This window comes from Gobius niger, assembly GCF_951799975.1.
Source record: "Gobius niger genome assembly, chromosome: 7".
Classification (NCBI taxonomy): Eukaryota; Metazoa; Chordata; class Actinopteri; order Gobiiformes; family Gobiidae; genus Gobius; species Gobius niger.
The window spans coordinates 29,553,437-29,572,870 of NC_136858.1; the positions used below are offsets into that span (position 1 = coordinate 29,553,437).

The 19,434-nt window shown below is 42.0% G+C and overlaps 1 protein-coding gene across 14 annotated transcripts in view; it reads left to right on the forward strand.

Annotated features, from left to right (window-relative positions):
- The window catches only part of ablim1a (actin binding LIM protein 1a), a 109,947-nt gene that overhangs the window by 65,176 nt on the left and 25,337 nt on the right, over positions 1-19,434 (forward strand). For all 14 annotated transcript variants that reach the window (XR_013793019.1, XM_079559755.1, XM_079559758.1 and 11 more), the window contains exons 3-6: positions 7,748-7,931; positions 11,271-11,380; positions 15,471-15,597; positions 15,729-15,822. Coding sequence is in view for 13 of the 14 variants with exons in the window: in XM_079559755.1 (XP_079415881.1) it covers positions 7,748-7,931; positions 11,271-11,380; positions 15,471-15,597; positions 15,729-15,822 (515 nt within the window). In the remaining variant the exon portion in view is untranslated. The remainder of the gene's footprint in view (positions 1-7,747; positions 7,932-11,270; positions 11,381-15,470; positions 15,598-15,728; positions 15,823-19,434) is intronic.

The window sequence follows — 19,434 nt, forward strand, 5'->3', positions numbered from 1 at the left end:
TGTGCCTCTTGTAGTTAAGCTGCGATCGGCTCTGTTTACAGATCGTTATAGTCACTGAGGCCCAGAATAACACCACAGACTGTGAGATTACAGGCCTAAATCTGGACTGGAGGAGTAGATGTGCTGGAGAGGAGGTGCTGAGCGTGTGGTTGAGCTGAAGGTGCTAAAGACATGATGCGCTAATTTATAATAAATAAAAACAAAGTGCTCTCTCAGAATCAGAGTTACTTTATTGCTCTGGTGATGAATGTGGTTGTGGTGACGAGGGCTGGGACCGTTCGATACCAGTACTTTAACAATACTTGCTTTTCAATACCGATACCTGAATGATGCTTTTTGCGATACCTATACAAAAATATTTGCCGTCTAGAACCAGAGAACAGAACAATAATGTTTGGAAGATCTGCAAATTTACAATATCGGGTTCAAGTCAAATGTCAAGAAATGTGTGGAAAAGTTGGGAATAATTTTTGGGAGAAAATGGGAGAAAATTGGGAGAAATTGTGGCAACAATAAGGAACAAAAATGCAATAATAAACTGGAAATAATGGAGAAGAAATAGGAAAAATATCAGTTAAACAAAAATGAAGAAAAAATTGGGAAAATGATTTTAAAAAAAATGGGGGCAAAAAAGAGGTGTGAAAAAATGTATAACATTTGTAATAAATTGAGGAAAAAAATAGGGATTTTTTTATTGGGGAGAAATTGGAAAAAAAATTGGAAAATATTAGTATAAAAAATAAGGAAAGAAGAAGAAAAAATTGGCTAAAATAAAATTAAAAAAAGTCACTTGAAGTCATTTTCCTTAATGCTGTCCCTGGACCAACAGCATCAATACTTGTATCTAAAGATATATATATTTTTCAGGGTTCCTGCTTTAGATACTTTATTTTTTTCGTACCTAAACTTTTTTCGATACCAGACTAGTGTCATTTATCGGTACCCAGCCCTCGTGGTTACACTAATGTTGGCGGCTCGCGGTCTTAGCTACAGACAGAGCTCATTGCTGCTCACTTAATTAAATCTACTCTATAGAACTTTCGCATCTGTCTTTATTTCCCCACCAGTTATTTTGTTATTCCATGTTTTAGCTGTATTAGCTCGTTAGTGTAAAGCCAAACCACCGCCCAAGGACACAAGCACACATTTCACAATAAGTAAACATGCAATTCTTCTCTTTAAAGCCACGTCACACTGAGCTTTACCGACTGGATGCTGCACTAGCACTCACTAGGACTTGATTGTGGACTTTAGAGAGTTTATGTTCACTTCCGGATGGTTTTCGCCATAGGATCTGGTGAAATGTGCTGATAACTAGTGGTTTTTGGGCAACAAGCTAATTGTTTCTTGTCCTAAAAGTTTCCATCAATGACCTGGAGATGGAAATGGGACATATAAGCTATAATTCACCACATCTCCATTGTCCCTCCATTATGTCATTCTACAAAACAGTAACAGCTCCAACAAAACAATAATGTCCGCTGTTTAGAAGGACTGCCCCATCAACATCAAGTCATTTCCACACATTGAGCCAAAAACCCACTTGTAACTAATTTGCTCATAAACACTGTCCACTGACCACTAGTTTACGGTCTGATTTTAAAGACCTGCCCCCCAAAACACACGCTTCAATCTGTTATAACCTCCCGCATCTGTCGGTCATGAGTCAGAGGTGACGGCCCGCGGCGCCCGCAGTGAGACTCACTTAGCTTACAGGCTAATCCCATCAGCCCAGAGCCCTGATACAATTAAAGCTGATTCTCTCCTCACTCTCTCCATTCATCCAGGATTTACCAACACGTTACGTAAGAAGCATTATCCTGGTATCTGCCGATCTAAATATCAACCGCGTTCGTCCCACTCTGGGTGCATTACCAAAAAGATATAGAGTTATGTGTAAGCCTGGTCGCACTTGAGGACATTTAAAAAAAAAATCTTATATAGGGATTGTATTTGTAGGATTGGAACAGTAGTAGTAGTAAAAAAAGGCCCCATAGTTGTAAAGTAAATAACTGTAGCTTTAGCTTGTGGCACCTGGTGTAATGAGGAACTATTTAGTTATACTTGTATTACTGTTTGATATCATCATGTAACTTATTATACTTACTGTACCAGTTAGTAGAAGCAGTATAATCGTCAACTTCCTCTCCCAGTGTCAGGACAGGTTTCCTCCATTAACTAAAACTATAGTATACTACAGTGTAGCTTTATCCTCCAGGTGATTTTGACCAGCCTGGCTCCACATCTTGGAAATGGTTTCCCTCCCTGCTCCATACGGGTCGCTACAGCGAAGGATGGGTCATATGCAGAGGACAAATTTTGTTGTACAGTTGTAAAATAATAATAAAAACACCTTTACCTTGCATTATGAAACAAAAAACCTTTATATTAGTGCATATTTTAGCTTTTAGTGACCCAGTGGCTGTATGAGTGGTCAGCATGGTGCCTTCACTTTAGATCACGGTGGACTCTGGGACGCTGCAGGATCAATTGTTTGGAAGGTTTTCTCTGCTGATGGACCCTCTCACCAGAAAACCTACAAAACCATTGATCCTGGATTATCCACTGTGATGGAAAGTAAAGGTGCCATGTTGACTACCCATACAGCCGCTGGGTCACTACACACACATACACTTAATTTTATTTAATTTCACATTAAAAGTTCCATAATGCAACTTTAACAGTGGTTGTCATGGTGAGCAGCTTTCGCTCACTCGCCCGAAGGTGGATCGATTTCTGACAGTGCAGTTGTTGTTTTTATCTTTATTGGAACATCAAACTCCCACTGAGATTCTGAATCTGTTTCTTGGTTGAGTCCTGGCCACAGTGGGGATCCTATTGTTCATATTTTTTGTGGTTTAAAGAAACTAGATGCAAGTTGGTCATTTTATTTTCACTACTGCCACCTCAGGTCTTACACATAACTGCAGCTTCTATATTAAGCGAGTGCATGACGGCACTTCAGACCCGAAGTAACAACTCTTTGAGTGACAGTGCAGGGTTTTAGAGGCAGATGTGGTGAACAGGTCTGAGCTCATTCTACACATTAGGATATTGCTGGAACATGATGGGGGAGGAAAATACTTACATTTTTAAACTGTATAGTCCCTTTAAGGCGAGACTCAGGGAGAACGTGCAAACTCCACACTGAAAGGCTCCGTATGGCCCGGAAATCAAACCAAGGACCTTCTGCTATGCCGCCCCGTTTCATTGTTTAATCGTAAACCTTGGCCTTGTGGTAAAGAGCTTTGAGTGCCCAATAGATGGAGAAAAGACCAATATACAAATGTGACCATTCAACATCAGTAGTAGTAGTGGAATATGTTACATGAATTTCCAGCAGTTGCAGTTCTGCTGCATGATATTATAGTATTTTTTACAACAGGCACTGGGTTTTAGCTCTAGTGTGTTCATATTTGACATATTCGCTCACTGTCGCGTGAAACTGATATAATTCAACAATTAGAGTGTTTGTGTGAAACGATGAGTGGACCATTGTATTAAAAGCAGTGGGCGATAAGTGGCTCGTGCCCCTTTCGAGTGCGTTAATTATGTGACTGCCTGTTCTCAGGCCCGCCTTATCCAACGGGCTAGCAGGGGCTGGAGCCCAGGGGCCTACTATTGTCAAGGGCCTATCAGAATTAAAGAAAAAAGGAAAAAGAAAAGATGATTCGTCGATTTCCATGTCAATCACTTCACTTCACGCTGTGTGTACCTGGAGTAGGCCCGCCCTTCTTGGCCCAGAGGGCCTATCAGATATAATCGAATTCCATAATATTGTAATTTGTTTGTTTTACCTGTCAATCACATACTGCAGTGTCAACTGACCAATTGGCTAGAATTTGTCATCGCATCGCATTGATACTATGACAAATTCTAACCAATCCAAGCGCATGGAAAGACGTAACTTATGTACGTAACGCATCTATTCACTTTCACACTTCTTAATGGCGACTCGTAGCGAGGGACAGAAATGTCAGGGAAGGAAAAGTTTGAGAGCGGTGCACAGAAAAGAAAGACGCAAAAGGATAAAGAGCTGATGAGCCATATGCCGAAGCTAACGGGCTTTTTAAAATCAACACCCAGAGGTGGAACCAGCGCCGCGGACGCAGGCACCTCCACAAGCCTCGGCGAACTGGCACCCGCAGCCGCTGCAGCAGCGCCCTTGACACGGGAGGCGCAGGCCGCGCAGCTGACAGCGAGAGCGAAGAGGAGACTGTTGGCTCTCAATCCGGTGAGGAGGAGCTGCTAGAGGAGGTGCCACTGCCTTCCCCGTATAGCCAACCCAGCCTTCAACCAGTAGCTATGCAGCTGCCATTTCACCGCTACGCCCAGACGAGTCCGGGGGGGAGAGCGCGGACCAGTTAGGAGCAGAGAAGAAAAAAGGCGCCGCTGAAGCAGACACTCCTCCCGCAGCAGCAGGAGGAGTGGAAGAGGACTCGAACATTGTGGACCCTTTTAACTCAGACCCTGTTCGATGGCTGGGGAGCGGTCCTTTTCAAAGCTTTCATTGGTAAAATCTCGCCTGAGGTCAGGGATGCACCAAGAGAGACTTAGCCATCTTTCACTGATGTCACTTGAAAATGACATCGTACGTGACTTGGACTTTACGGACATAGGCCTAATTAAAGACTTCTCAGCCAGAAAGTCAAGAAAAAGACCTTTTTAAGATGTATAGCTATGCTCATTTTTATTATTTCTGCCATATTTTTGCGGCATGTTTTCTGTTTGCAAGAGACAGTCTGTTTTAGTTGAGTTGTAGTTTTTTTTTAAATTTGCATTAAAGATAGAGATTTTGATACACATTGCAAGATGTCATTTAACATTTATTTTTGACACATGTAGGAGTTGCAGGTTGGTTTTTTTATGGGATTTAGGGTTAGGGTTTGCGCTGAGGGGGGGCCTACAATTCTGTTCAAGCCCCGGGGCCTATGGGTAGGTTAAGGCGGGCCTGCCTGTTCTGTTTTTCCAGTAATTGACCGAGCATTTCGGGCTGCTTTGCATTTTGAGTAGAGTTGCACCGAGTATGTCCCGTTCAAAAAACAACGTGTACATTAAAAAAGGAAAAAAGTAAGGGTGATGCATTTGGTGCAGTGGATCCAGTCTAAACTACACCTCCACATGTTCTGGAAAATCTGAGTTGTTTCTTGCTCAGAGTAAAGAAATAGCTCGAAGCTCTGTTTTAAGAAACCAGGAAATACCAGCAAGAAAACTCATTACTCTTTACTCTATTGAATACAAGATTTGTGTTACAGTTCACCGTGCTAGATCCACACAGTTTCTCATTCCTCATTACTTTCTCATTGTTTTATTATTTCCCCAGCTTCTGATATACTTCTGATATACTTCTGATATACTTCTTTACTCCTGAACTAAAAGATCCCTGCTTGAAGTTAGTGTCTGCACCGCGGTACTGAAATAAAAAGCAACATTTCAAAAGCCTTTTTGTACAGCACAAAACAAGGTTATTCAAAACCTTTTAGAGGCTTTGTGCACGTTCTCTTGTGACCTGCGCCAAGGACACTCCCTGGACAACACAATCGGAGAGGGATGTGGCGTTGAGTTTACCTTGATAAAACAAAAGGCCCGGCTGATTGTATTATAATCTATACTTCTAAAACAGGGTTATATTTTAGCCCTGAACAACACAAACCAAAAAAGCCTGTGCTGTTCACTTGCAGGGGTGAAAAGTTTACCAGTTACTTAGTTCATTTTATCATAATAATCCCATTGGTCTTTTATGTAGCACTTTTCCAGATGCTCGAAGTCCCTTTACAACTCTATTTTTGTGTTATTTTTGACTTAATGATGCCACTGGTGTAGTATGCAGAGACAGCTGTGAAAATACCAGCAGTAGAAGAGTAGCTGAAGTGGTGGTAGATAAGGGAAGTAGTTGTAAAGCAGCAGCAAAAGCAATGATTGCAAGAGTAGCAGCAGCAGTAGTAGTTGTTATAGATTAGTAATTGCATTAGTAGATGCAGTAGAAGTAGTTGTAGTTGTAGTACTGTGCAGAAACCAGTCCCCACCTTCACTTGCTGCGGAATAGGTTCATAGTGTCCATAGAGTAATAACTTCCTGCATGGTTCAATGGAATAGTCTATTACATTGTACCATGCAGGAAGTTGTTACTCTTTGCATGAGTTTGTGGATGGTTAATAAGGACCGATCCCTTGGTTGCCCTATAGGCTCATCCCTTTGCCCATTCCATAAGGCCTCAGGGAGTTTGTTTTAGCAGATGTGACCTCTTTAAAAAGACTATACAGAGTTTAAAAATGTTAAATTTAAATATTTTCCTCCCCCTACATGTTCCAGCCATGTCCTAATGTGTAGAATGAGCCCAGGCCCCTCGTGCCTCGTAGCGAGAAGTAGCCTCGATTTGCATGTTCTCCCGTATCTGCGTAGGTTTCCTCCGAGTTTCCCCTAGCACTAAAAACATGTACAATAGGCCAGTATGAATGAGAGTGTGTTTGAGAGTGAGGCTACAATCCGGCGTATCCATGTATGTTCATTAACATGCACTGTCCCAACCAAATAAACAAACAAGCTTTTTTCTCACCGGAATATAGTGGGCGCTGGATCCTCAAAAAAAAAAACAAGAAAGGTAGCACATTTAACAAGCGTTGCTCATGCAAAACGAGTTGCACACACATAAATGGATCAGCCGCAGTGCATTTTTAACTCATGTAGCCTTCTCTCATTTACATATCCGTAATGCAGGCAATACAAGGTAAATAAATTAGGAGCAATACATGCTTACAAAAAATACTGTTTAATTTTTAGACCTTGCTATTGAGCACCTGTGTTGATAAAGGACCTCTTGGGCCAGATCTTCCGCCTGGTGAACGGACAGCGCTGCTCCAAACCTGATGGTCATCTTCCATGTAGACCAATATGGATCGTATAGGTCCGACACCGGCATAGCTGATCACTATCGGTTCCGGAGATATCGGCATATACTTTATATTGGCCGATGGTCGATATTATGATATACCTCATATCGGCCTGGCCTGATATGTCGGTCGGGCCCTACTTCCATGTACGCAGCTGTTGCCATTGGCCCACTTAAACGCGCCGGTCTAGAGCTGCAAGGTCTCAAAGGGCGCTCCCAATAAGCGCAAAAGGTTACTCTATAGTCTGTGTTCAGACACTCAAGATCCGGCCCCTTCTGTTGTAGTAGTAGTGTTTATAGTAGGTCATGTTGTACGTGTAGTAGAATTAGTGGTAGTAGCTGTGACAGTGGTAGTAGTTTTAAAGGGACTATACGGAGTTTAAAAATGTTAGAATTATGTATTTTCCCCCTACATGTTCCAACAATGACCTAATGTGTAGAATGAGCTTAGACCTGCCTCTAAAATCCTGCACTGTCACTCAAAACGGTTACATCGGGTCTGAATTGCCGTCATGCCCGAGCTTAATATAGAAGGTGCAGTTACACGTATGACCTGAGGTGGCAGTAGTGAGGATAAAATGGCTAACTTGCATCTAGCCCCTTTAAAATCATTAGAAATTGTTGCAAAATGAAGAGAAGCTGTTTTTATTATTATTATCACATGCCATATTTCTTGAACTCATTTGACCTCTGTTAGAAAGCGAAGTCCTGTCCTGCCACACGCAACATCTCTGTGAACAAACTCAGTGAAGCGTGTTCCTTTGTTTAGAGTGGCTGTCTGCTCTGAATGACCACATCTCAGACATGACATAACTTAATCTTACATTACTGTGTGTGTTTGTGTGTGTTTTTCTTCAGCGTGCGGCTGTGATTTGGCCCAGGGCGGCTTTTTCATGAAGAATGGCGAGTACTTGTGCACCCTGGATTACCAGCGCATGCACGGGACACGCTGCAACGGCTGCGGGGACTTCGTGGAGGGAGAAGTGGTCACTGCTTTGGGGAAGACGTACCATCCGGCCTGTTTTGTCTGCACAGTCTGCAAGTAAGAGAAATTCAACTAGAAACGTCGGATTTTAGAGGTCCCACAATGTAATGTATATAGACAATTGGATCATTGACAAAAGACATGGTCAGCATCTTTAATCCACTTTCACGTTGCCAAATAGATTCTGAAATAAGCAACAGCCATGTCATTTTCGTAAACTGCAGCCATGCTTTTATGAAAATCCCCAGACAGTGAAGCAGATGTTGCATATAATGGCAGCGTTGTTTCATGTGGGCAGGATCTGTAAATAAAGAAATCATAAACCATGTCCAAACATCTGCAACATGACAGTTATAAGACAGATATTTTTGGAAACTTTACGTTGCAGCAGTTAGACGCTCACATTGTGTTAAAGTAATCTATACACACTATCTGAACAAAAAAGACCCATTCCATCAGGGAGGAGAGTAAAGAAATAAATGGAGAAATGGATATAAAGTTGCTAGGATAATATATGTCAATCATAATTAAAGTAACGCAAGTAAGAACCTAGCATTTAACAACAGACAGATTGAGTAGTTAAACTGAATGTTACAAATACTCAGAGGAGCACATTACAGACACTGTGCTGCTGTCAGTGCAGTTTCGACAGCTCTTATAGACTTTTCCCCTAATGAGGATGAAGTCAAGAAAAGATGTTTTCTGATTGGACAGAGTGGCTCAACGATGTCGTGAACTGATCTAAAACTGGGGCTTTTCCATTGCAAAACAAGTGCCGCACTTGTTTACTAAATCTAATCCTTTTACCACAAAACTAAAAACAAATACATTGCCTCACTCGAATCCAGGCCATAAACATTACTAAGCTATAGTTCTTGACATTTTTCCATCAAAAGTATATTCAGGCCAGGTCGACTGTGAACCCTCTCTTTGGGGTCATCAGTTTGCTACAACTGCAACGTTCACACAAACAGATACTCTCATCGATTTCCCTGTAGTTGCCTCTTTTTTTGGCCAGACAATGTAGGTCTGTTTTTTATAGATCACATTTAAATCATCCTTTTGTTGTTCAAGAAATGTTTGTTTAGCAGAAAACCAATACTTTAAAGGAATAGGCCACCGTTAGCATTTAGCCTCTCCTCCTCTCCTCTATAGCTCCAAACGAGGTGAAGATAGAAGCTATCAAGCTCTTTTCCTTATTTAAATATGGTTACATGAAATGTTACTACAAAGTGGATTTTCTAAGCGGATAAAAAGGAGAACTATATTGTAAGGCGTAATAATACCAGGAGTAGTTCAAAATCCGCACAGTAATATCTTCACTTTACTGTGCGGATGCCAAAGGCTTTTATTTTATTTAGGTTTAGGCTTTCATTTTGGGCAATTTACATTTATTTTCTTTCAAGATTCATAACAGTGCAATTGTAGATACTCAAAATGGAGTAGGCTGAACAATAAAGCTTACATGTGCCTTCTCCATATTCAAGATTTTGAATTAGCCATTAGAGGGAAAGCAATAGAGGCTTTGTTTGGTTTCGCTGATGAAGGGGATTTTTAACTAGACCATTAAGCACAAGGTGTAACTCACAGGGAAAAAAGTGCCCTATGAAAATATCAGACCTGCTTTTATTTACTAGTGCTATGAACACAAATAAGCTAAAGATATCTTCCACATTTTAGATGAGATTTTTTTGTGAACTTGCAAATTAAGATGTTCCCGAAAATGTAAGACAATTTTCTTTTCAGTCTGAATAGAGAGTTTTGAGGGCGAGTTCACGTGAGGACGCCATCGAAGCTGCTCAATAATAAAACAACATAATGGCTTCATTTAAGAAGTGAAAGTCTAAGCAGCTCACGAGGATCAATGCTTTGTTTATGACGCCGGAACAACGCTGTGAGAGTAAAAAAATCAATGCGTTCATGTCGGAAAAAGACTCTGCAGCGCGGTTTGGATACAAAGAGCTGTAGTTATGGTTATACTAAAAGATTACCATTTCTACCTTCGATCACTGACAATCCTCAGATCTCCTAGTTTACAGTTGTTTAACTTCTTAAACTGAGCACATTTTCTGTAGTTCAGCTTTATCCAAATCTAAAAGCTTACAAAGACTTACAAAACTGACATAAGGTTTTCCTAGTGTTGTCGCCACTTATGCTCATATTTCCGTTGCATTTTCTTCATGTTTTTGTCTGCTGTTCTGTCCCCGAATTTATTTATTTTTTGTGCTTGTTTCCTATTTAATAATATTGCCTGCAATGCTAAGACTATCCACCAGGGGAGCTGCAGAACCCTTAGCCCCCTGGGTTCCCACAGCAGCCTAAAACAAACAATGCATGATAACTCCCAAAAAGTGCAGTTATAGTCATCATTTTCCAAATTTTTAGTAGCTGTTTTAGTCCTTATTTTGCATAATTTAAAGTCTTTTGCTGTGTTAAAATTGCCTGTAGTACTAATGTTATCGCAGCATTCAAGTTCAAGTATCACTGTAATTATGAGTTTACTTTTTCTGTCTCATTGTATATACATATTACTGTGAAGTACATAATAAGTTGCGTTTCAAACAGTCACCCGATGTCCCTGTAATCCAATGTCTTGGTTTAGGCCCGAGTCTGTGCTTTGGCCAAACCCTTTTAACTCTCCATATGAAAAACAGTGGCCGTGTAAACAGATTACCAGAGCCACGGTCAATAATAATCTAATCTGTGAGTATGAAATAAAACAGGGCACAGCTCAGATTAAGTTAAAGCTGAAGCACGTCTAACATCTGTGCACACACTATAGGTCATGAGATTCTATGCAGATGCTATGAGCTGCTAAATCCATCAGTTTTTATGCCATCTGCAAAACACAAAAATATAATTAGTTTAACATCAGAAGCATCACATTGTCAATAGTGAGACGTCCATCGTCTTCATTGTCATCATATTTCAGATACCGACTCCAGTAGCTTTGATCGCATTGTGTTTATATGATTACAATGGCCTTGATGTGGTTGCTCTGAGTTTTGATGCTAAGTCACAGTGAGCCTCGGGGTCTTACAGTGGACAGGACAAGAGTGCGTCACATCTTTGTCTTTGGAGTCAATCACCCCTGAAGGCTGACACTGTCTAAACTTATCGTACTGCTCCGTCTTCACAGCAAAAACTCGAGCACTAGAGCCACGATTTACTCCAGCTTTACACCCGGTTTGACTCCAATCGAGCGGTCCGGGCCCAAATGAATCCACACTGATTTACAGAGTCCTTTCCGATGCTCAAGGTGACCAGAGTACCGTAAATTCAAAGCGGTGTGAAATCAGGTTATCACAGTTTTTTTTCGTGTAACAACTCAACGCTTGTGTCCTATTTATTTCTTTGTCCCAGTTGTGAGTAATGTTCCCGTGTCTCTTTTTGCAGACGACCGTTTCCTGCGGGAGACAGAGTGACCTTCAATGGGAAAGACTGTCTGTGTCAGTACTGCGTCGAGCCAATGTCACCGGGACCCAAGGACATCCTGGGCTCCAGCAGTGAGTACCGCTGATGGGTGTGGCCAGTCACAAACTCCAGGGCTGCTTTAGATGCGATGTACTCCCGTTTTAAACCTGTTTCGGTCTATGGTTTAATCACATTTTCCTTTTTTTTTTACATCCTGGTTTAGTACAGTGTTTATGGGTTTATTGAACGTTTTGGGCTTCTAGTTTATTTCTGGATTAAATTTGGTTCTCAGTATAGTCTGATTTGGTCTTGGTTCCCCCTTAGTTATTGTTTTGATCTGAATAATAATAATAATTCCTGGCATTGTAGAATTTAGCCCTAGCTCTCTTTCAGGCTTACTTCTGGCTTACTTCTGGTTTATACTTAATTTAGCTCTGGTTTAGGCAAAAAAGAGCTGTAACGCATTACGTATGTTTTGAATGGCAGCTGTTAACTGGGTGTTGGTATAGGAGAGAAGCTCCTATGCACCTGTTGTTTTGTGGCTGGTATAGTGTGCTGTGAATAGTAATTTGCTGAGGCTGAGCTGCCCACGCAATATTAGCATAAAATTGAGTGAAACGTGTCCTAAAATATACCCAGTGCACAAAGCATGAACCGATCCAGCAAAACAAAAGTCCACACTGTGTGTATGTTTTTATTTAACTTAGTAGAAGTTAAGTCTGTGTTTTTTTTGGGTCGGGACAGTGCATGTTAATGAACACACATGGGTCTCATACATGTAAACACAGCAGATTGTAGCCATGGGCTATTTTGCAATCCTTTGTGCCCAAGTCGCACTCTCACACCCTCAGTCATCCTGGCCTATTGTACATGTTTTTAGTGGTAGGGAAACCGGAGTACCCGGAGGAAACTTGCGCAGACACAGGGAGAACATGCAAACTCCACACAGAAAGGCCCCGTTCAGGTGGGAATCGAACCCGGACCTTCTAGCTGTGAAGCACGAGCGCTAACCACTGTGCCACCGTGCCGTTCGGAAATGTTTTAATAAAGTGGTTAATATTATAGAGACATCTAGATCAACATCAAGACTAGCCTGTCACAACACCAAGTGTAAAAAGTAGAGTGAAATCAGGGCGGCGCGGTGGCACAGCAGTTAGCGCTCGTGCTTCACAGCGAGAAGGTACCAGGTTCATTTCCCAGCAGGGACGGGGCCTTTCTGTGTGGAGTTTGCATGTTCTCCCCGTGTCTGCGTAGGTTTCCTCTGGGTACTCTGGTTTCCCCTACCACTAAAAACATGCACAATAGGTGAATCCTTCCAGCCTGGTGATTCTGACCATCAGCTGGCTCTACATCAGGAAATGAGTACCCGGGCGTGGCACTGCCGCTGCCCACTGCTCCTTACAGGTTGCCTCAGTGGCATCGAAGGATGGGTCAAATGCAGACGACAAATGTCCCTACGGGGACAATAAAGTCTACAAACAAACAAACAAACAAACAAACAAACAAACTTGTTGTACATATTTTGAAATCGTATTTCTGTTTGAGAACCACTGCAATAGTGCATAAATGTGCTATGATTATGGTAATGCATCTTTCTGCTAGTGAAGTAGTTGGACATTACATCTGCACAAAAAAGGCAACAAGAAGCAGCACTGAAATAATGTCACTCTGTAAAACACAATATAGTGTGTAATTTCATCATTACATTCACCTGCAGCATTATGAAGCCAGAAAAGTCTGGTACATCAAAAATATGCTTCATGTAGGTGTGTAAAGTACAACTTTATGCTTTATTTCCTCAAAATATATATCCATGTTGCGTTAATGCAGCTAAAGTTGTGCAATACTAAAGCATTACTGACGGCCCTCTCTGTGACGTAACTTACTGTAGGATGGAGGAAGTTTCTCTTTATCTCCGCTGCTCTTCTCTTGAGTGCACGCAGTGACCCTTGCTTTATGAATAACATTGAGACAGGTCTTGCTAAATTATGTATGTCCGAGCATTTCCTCTGACTTGGCTATAGTCACTCCCTCTCCTCCTCTCTATCCTCCACTTCTCATTACTGTCTCTCCTTCTGTGTTGGCATCTGAAGAGCTTTTAGACAAGGTCACCATGAATAAGACATGCCGATTCTCCCTCACGTCATCCCCACGCTGCCTGGTTATGCCTGACGTGGCTAACATCCCCGGTGGTGACGGTGGTGGTGGCTGCTGCAGCGACTCGCTCGATTCATTAAAGCACAAGACGATGAGGGGATGAGATTGTCCCTTCAGAAGTGCGCAGGCTTGAAGTAGTTTTAGAGCCTGGGGTCGACTGTTCTGGCGTGTTCTTGTTCAGCGGATGAGACGCTGTAACAGAAATAATGAATGATGGAGAAAGTCAACCGTCGCCGGGTGGAAATGCACTTTGTTGCCATCTAGTGTTAAATAGTATTTTATCAATGTGTCCTGCAAAATGTGTGACAAATCATGGACAAACATCAGGTTCTCAGGTTGAATAGAGAGAGAGCTTTTTATCTTCCATTGTACAAATTGTTCCCTGTGTAACAAATCTGCTCACAGAAACCGACTTTTACAGAGACATTTGCATTTTCAGCAGCAAAGACCTGTGTCAAGCGTGACTTCTTTTACACCTGCTGTCTTAAACAAACAATACATGCCATTTCCCAAGATTCAATATTACATCAACAGCCATGTTGACTGAACGTTACAAAATGAAATGATTAAGTTATTATAAAGCAGGGCTGGGCACCTTCTAGTTCTTCATAGCCAGTGCTTAAACAGGCCTGACTTTGAATTTGATGTATTTCTGATTGAAAACGGCATATTTTAGTGATTTTAAGCCAAATATCAAAATACAGTATCCAGACAAACATCATTAAACCAAATTTTTTAATGTTTTGCACCTTAAATTATTATAAATGCTAATTACGGCCTGGTTTAGGATACAGGTTTTTTTTTTGCCTTTATTTAACTGAGATTAAGAATCTCTTTTTCAGGGGAGTCCAGAGGAGCCAGTACATGTTTTTAGTGGTAGGGGAAACCGGAGTACCCGGAGGAAACCTACACAGATACGGGTAGAACACAGAAAGGCCCCGTCCAGGAGGGAACCAAACCCGGGACCTTCTAGCTGTGGAGCACAAGCACAAACCATTGCGCCCAGTTTTTCAAGTTTGTGCACACCTACATACAGGATTGTGTTTGGTCAAAACATGATGCGATTAATTTGCGATTAATCCATGATTAATGTGTTAATTATCTTTAGACAGTCCTAGTTTTATCATGAATCATCTCAAAGAAAATACAGAATCACTAATATTGTGAGTTGTGCCATATACAGGTTTGAAATATATGAACTGTACTTGGTCCTAATTTACTTTAGGTTAAAAAGCAGGTTTTATTCTTTATTTGAACCGGCTAGGGAAAACCAGGTGACTGATAAAACTATTTTCCCCCCATGCCAGTTTTTGGTATTAAAATTGATATGATACTAGTATTAGTATTAGTAGTAGTAGTGAAGAGGGAGCTGAGTCGGAGGGCAAAGCTCTCGATTTACCGATCGATCTACGTTCCCACCCTCGCCTATGGTCATGAGATTTGGGTCATGACCGAAAGGACAAGATCGCGAATACAAGCGGCCGAAATGAGTTTCCTTCGCAGGGTGGCTGGGCGCACCCTCCGAGATCGGGTGAGGAGCTCAGTTACCCGGGAGGAGCTCGGAGTAGAGTCGCTGCTCCTTCACGTCGAAAGGAGCCAGCTGAGGTGGCTCGGGCATCTGTTTCGGATGCCTCCTGGTCGCCTCCCGCGGGAGGTGTTCCAGGCATGTCCTAGTGGGACAAGGCCTCGTGGAAGGCCCAGGACACGGTGGTGGGACTATGTCTCCGAGCTGGCCTGGTGTCGCCTCGGGGTCCCCCCAGAACAGCTGGAGGAGGTGTGTGTGGATCGGGAAGTTTGGGCATCTCTGCTGAGACTGCTGCCCCCGCGACCCGGCCCCGGATAAAGCGGAAGAAAATGGATGGATGGATGGATGATACTAGTAATGGCATAACTTTGTCTCCACAATCATCCTACCTTTCAACAGTACCCAGCCTTAATAGTTTGTGTATAAAATGTACACCTACATCTACATCTATTCACAATCATGCTATAATGTGTCATGTATATCGTGTGTTTTCTCCGTAGACTGTGCGGGATGTGGTCGTGACATAAAAAACGGACAGGCTCTTCTGGCGCTGGACCGACAGTGGCACCTCGGCTGCTTCAAGTGTAAGGCCTGCAGTAAAGTGCTGACCGGAGAGTACATCAGCAAGTGAGTACTGCATTACTACTCTGATAACCACTATCTATGGACTGCATGTATCGAGTTTTGTTTTTTCTGCTGGGGTGTTATTAAAAAATTAGACAAAAAGTGTAAATAGTTAAAGTTGTATTGTGTCCCAGGGATGGCGCCCCCTACTGTGAGAAAGATTATCAGATCCACTTTGGAGTTCGGTGCGAGGCGTGTCATCAGTTCATCACAGGCAAAGTGCTCGAGGTAAGAGGAGGAATATGTAGGCTAAGTAACTAAACTAACTAGAAAAAAGATTAAATTTGATCTGCCGTCATCCTCCTGCTATGCAGCAGGGTTTAAGGTATTGTATGAAATATGCCAAAATCAAGGCCTTAAATGTCATTAAAGGAATAGGCCACCGTTTTTCCTGACGAGTTGACGAGTTAGACGAGTTGATAAGTAGCTGTCTGATCTTTATGCGAAAAGGCCAGACAGGTACACATCAGCTCATCTAAGCTCAGGTAAGAACATATCTCAGTCAGGAAAAACGGTGGCCTGCTCCTTTAATTGTAAAATTTGTCTTATGTGAAAAAAATTGCTGATATTGTGTATGTATTTCAGTATTTCAGTGACCCTGTGGCTGTAAGAGTCAGCTTGGTGCATTTGCTTTCGATCACGACGCTCCAGGATCAATTGCTTTGTAGGTTTTCTGGTGGGTCCGTCAGCAGTGAAAACTCTAAAAACAATTGGTCTTGGAGCACACTATGGGAAGTAAAGGCGCCTGGTTAATCACCCATACAGCCCCTGAGTTACCGAAAGGTCAATTACATGTAAACATTAACTTTTTTTTTTCCTCATTAAAGGTGGCATTGTGCACTTTTAAAGAGACTAGATGCAAGTTGGTCATTTTATGCTCACTACTGCCACCTCAGGTCTTATGCATAACTGCAGTCTCTATATTGAGCTCGTGCATGACGGCACTTCGGACAGCACAGGATTTCAGAGGCAGTTGTGGTGAACAGGTCTGAGCTCATTCTACACATTAGGACATGGCTGGAACATGTAGGGGGATGAAAATACTTAGTTTGAACATTTTTAAACTCCGTATAGTCCCTTTAACATGACTCAAGTTACCCAAAGTGCTTTACATAGTTGAGTAGATTCTGTCTTCCTTTTAATCTCTTGATATATATTTGATTTATCTATTTCAAAATGTCAGATGGATGTATATTTACAGCCCACGACCTTCCCTTTGGTGCTGAACAAGTTGTGCTTAATTCATGCACCAGACAAAGATTTGGCTTAAAAATGTTCTGAAAGTAACATCTAGACTCCTCTCCACAGTCGGCGGCTTTAGCGATCAGTTCGTCTTGTGTGTGTCAGAGTTGCATCAGTTGAATTTTGTGTAATTTGCTAATCTTCTTTAATCTGCAGAGTTTGGGGCCAAAGACAGCGCTGACATGAGCATTTTTTCTTTTTCATGAGAAAGATTATATTCCCGCTCACTCCTTCTCATTTGCACCCACACACAGTAAATTATATAAACATTACGTAAACAGCTCGAGTGTTATGAGTCTGAATTCATTCAGATGTAACGCAGTCGTTATGAAACACATGTCGAGGTGTTGTTCACGCGGGATGAGGTTTATGGAAATGTTGCCAGCAGATGTGATCACCGGGGCTTCTCTGAAACTGGAGCTTGACACAATATAGACTTTGACAGATTCATGAGGATTTATTCTATTGAATCACTTTAGAGGACATGTTTTGGTTGTGTTTTCTGAATTTGACATTATGTTCTTTTTTTCCCCCTAAATGTTGGATAAAAGTGTCATCTGCTATGGTTGTAAATTTATTTATTCCACATTTACGCCATAATTAGCCCCCTTGTATTACCGCTATCTCCAGTACTAAAAACAATATGTCATAATAATTCAAAAACTGTCAAATTACACAAATTATTGTCTCTTAAAATATCTGGCTTTCTAAGGAACAACCAAGACCAAGGCCGTGGGAACCCAGGGTGCTGAGGGGGCTGCAGTACCCCCTGGTGGATAGTTTAATAAATAGGAAATATGCACAGAAAAAGCGTTTTTGGGGTAAATTTTGTCCCTCAGCACCCCCTAACTAAAAACTCTTCCCACGGCTGTGACCAAGACTAAATCTGTACCAAATTAAACCAATCAATCAATCAATCAATCAATCAATGGTTTTGTATAGCCCAATATCACAACTGTTGCCTCACAGGGCTGCACCGAACATTAAGGCAATAAAACAGCAGTAAATATGACAATGTAAAGTTCAGGCGAATTCAGTATCCAGGCAAGCATAATGTCCAAATAAGCATCGGCAGCTGGTCCTTAGTCTCTCCAGCACGGCAAGGAAAAACTCCAAAAACCCAGGGGGAGAAAAGAGAAACCTTGGGGAGAACCACAGAAGGAGAGATCCACTCCCATGGACGGACAGGCTATAGACCCAGGGCTGATGGGAGTCCCTCAGCAGACGGGCTAAGATCGCAGACCGTCCAGTCCTCAGTGTCCAATTCCAGTATGCAGGGTTCCTCCGTTCAGCCGAGGTCCTCTGTTTGATCTAGACAGGCACTCCTGAGGGGGGTGGGACAGGAGACACCATGTGAATAGTAATGAACAGACTTCAGATAAAAGAAATATCATAATAAGACAAAGTCTGCAGTAAGAAGAAGAGCGCTCAGTGTACCGTACTTCCCACAGCAGTGTTTCTCCTGAGGCCGCTTTACTTCAAGTTACTAACACACTTGTCTCACAGCAAGAGGTTCCTGTGGGGTGTTTGCTCGCTCCGTGTCTGCATCGCTTCCCCCGACCGCTAAAACATGCTCAATAGGTGTCAGGACTCCCCTGAAAAAGAGATTCCCAGTAGAACTTTCCTGTTTAACCTCTTACACCCCCCACCTGAACTGAGCACATTTTCCCCAGTTTGGCTTTACCCAAATCTAAAACCTTCTCAACTGGAGAGCAACAGTGTAATGCCTCATTTAAAAGCTAAGACTTACAAAAGGGATTGTAACTTTTTTGTCACGTTGTCGCTGCATTTACGTCACATTTTAGAAGCATTTTTGGCACCATTTTAATCACCTTTTTCATTGCTTTTTGTCGCGTTTTTGCCACGTTCTTTTGTCACTTTGTTGCGTCTCTTTTTGTCATGTTTTGTTCTGTTTTTGTTGCTTTTCCGGCACATTTGTTGCCGCATTTATGTCACATTTTTAAAGCGTTTTGCATCACTTTTTTGTCACTTTTTGTGTCACTTTTGGGTTTGAGAAGTTAGTAAAAAAAAAAAAAAGACAGACAGATCAATAAATAAAACAACTTGAATCAGGTTGGAACCAGCGCAGACCCAACTTTCATGCAGCACTAAAGTATAAATACAATAAAAATGGTGCACACAGCAGTATATTGTATCTTTTATTACAACTCAGTACACTATTGTGCCTGAAAACCCTTTTAGTAATTGCTCTGTAAATTTGAGGATCATTCAATAACCTCCTTTTACTTCCAAGCCTTACTTTCATCTGCCCTTTTACTCCTACATAAAGAGGCCGGTGTATTTTTAGAGTGACGGTGCTTGAGCTTTCTAAAAAAGCCTTCAGTTCAAAGTGACTTCTTTTGTTTTCGATCCCGGTCAGTTTGAGTCGGCGTAGACGCTGACACGCCGATCTGCTTCTACTAATCACGGTTTTCATTTCAGCGGCTGATCAAGGATGACATTTTCAGCGCGGTCTAAACACCTGCTCTCCCCAGTAAACGCTCGCCTCGCGCTTTTACAGCCGCGGATCCAATCAGGCCAGAGTTATGCACCGTTTAATGGGACCAAAATGTCAGCGCGAGCAGCCGGGCTCACAGT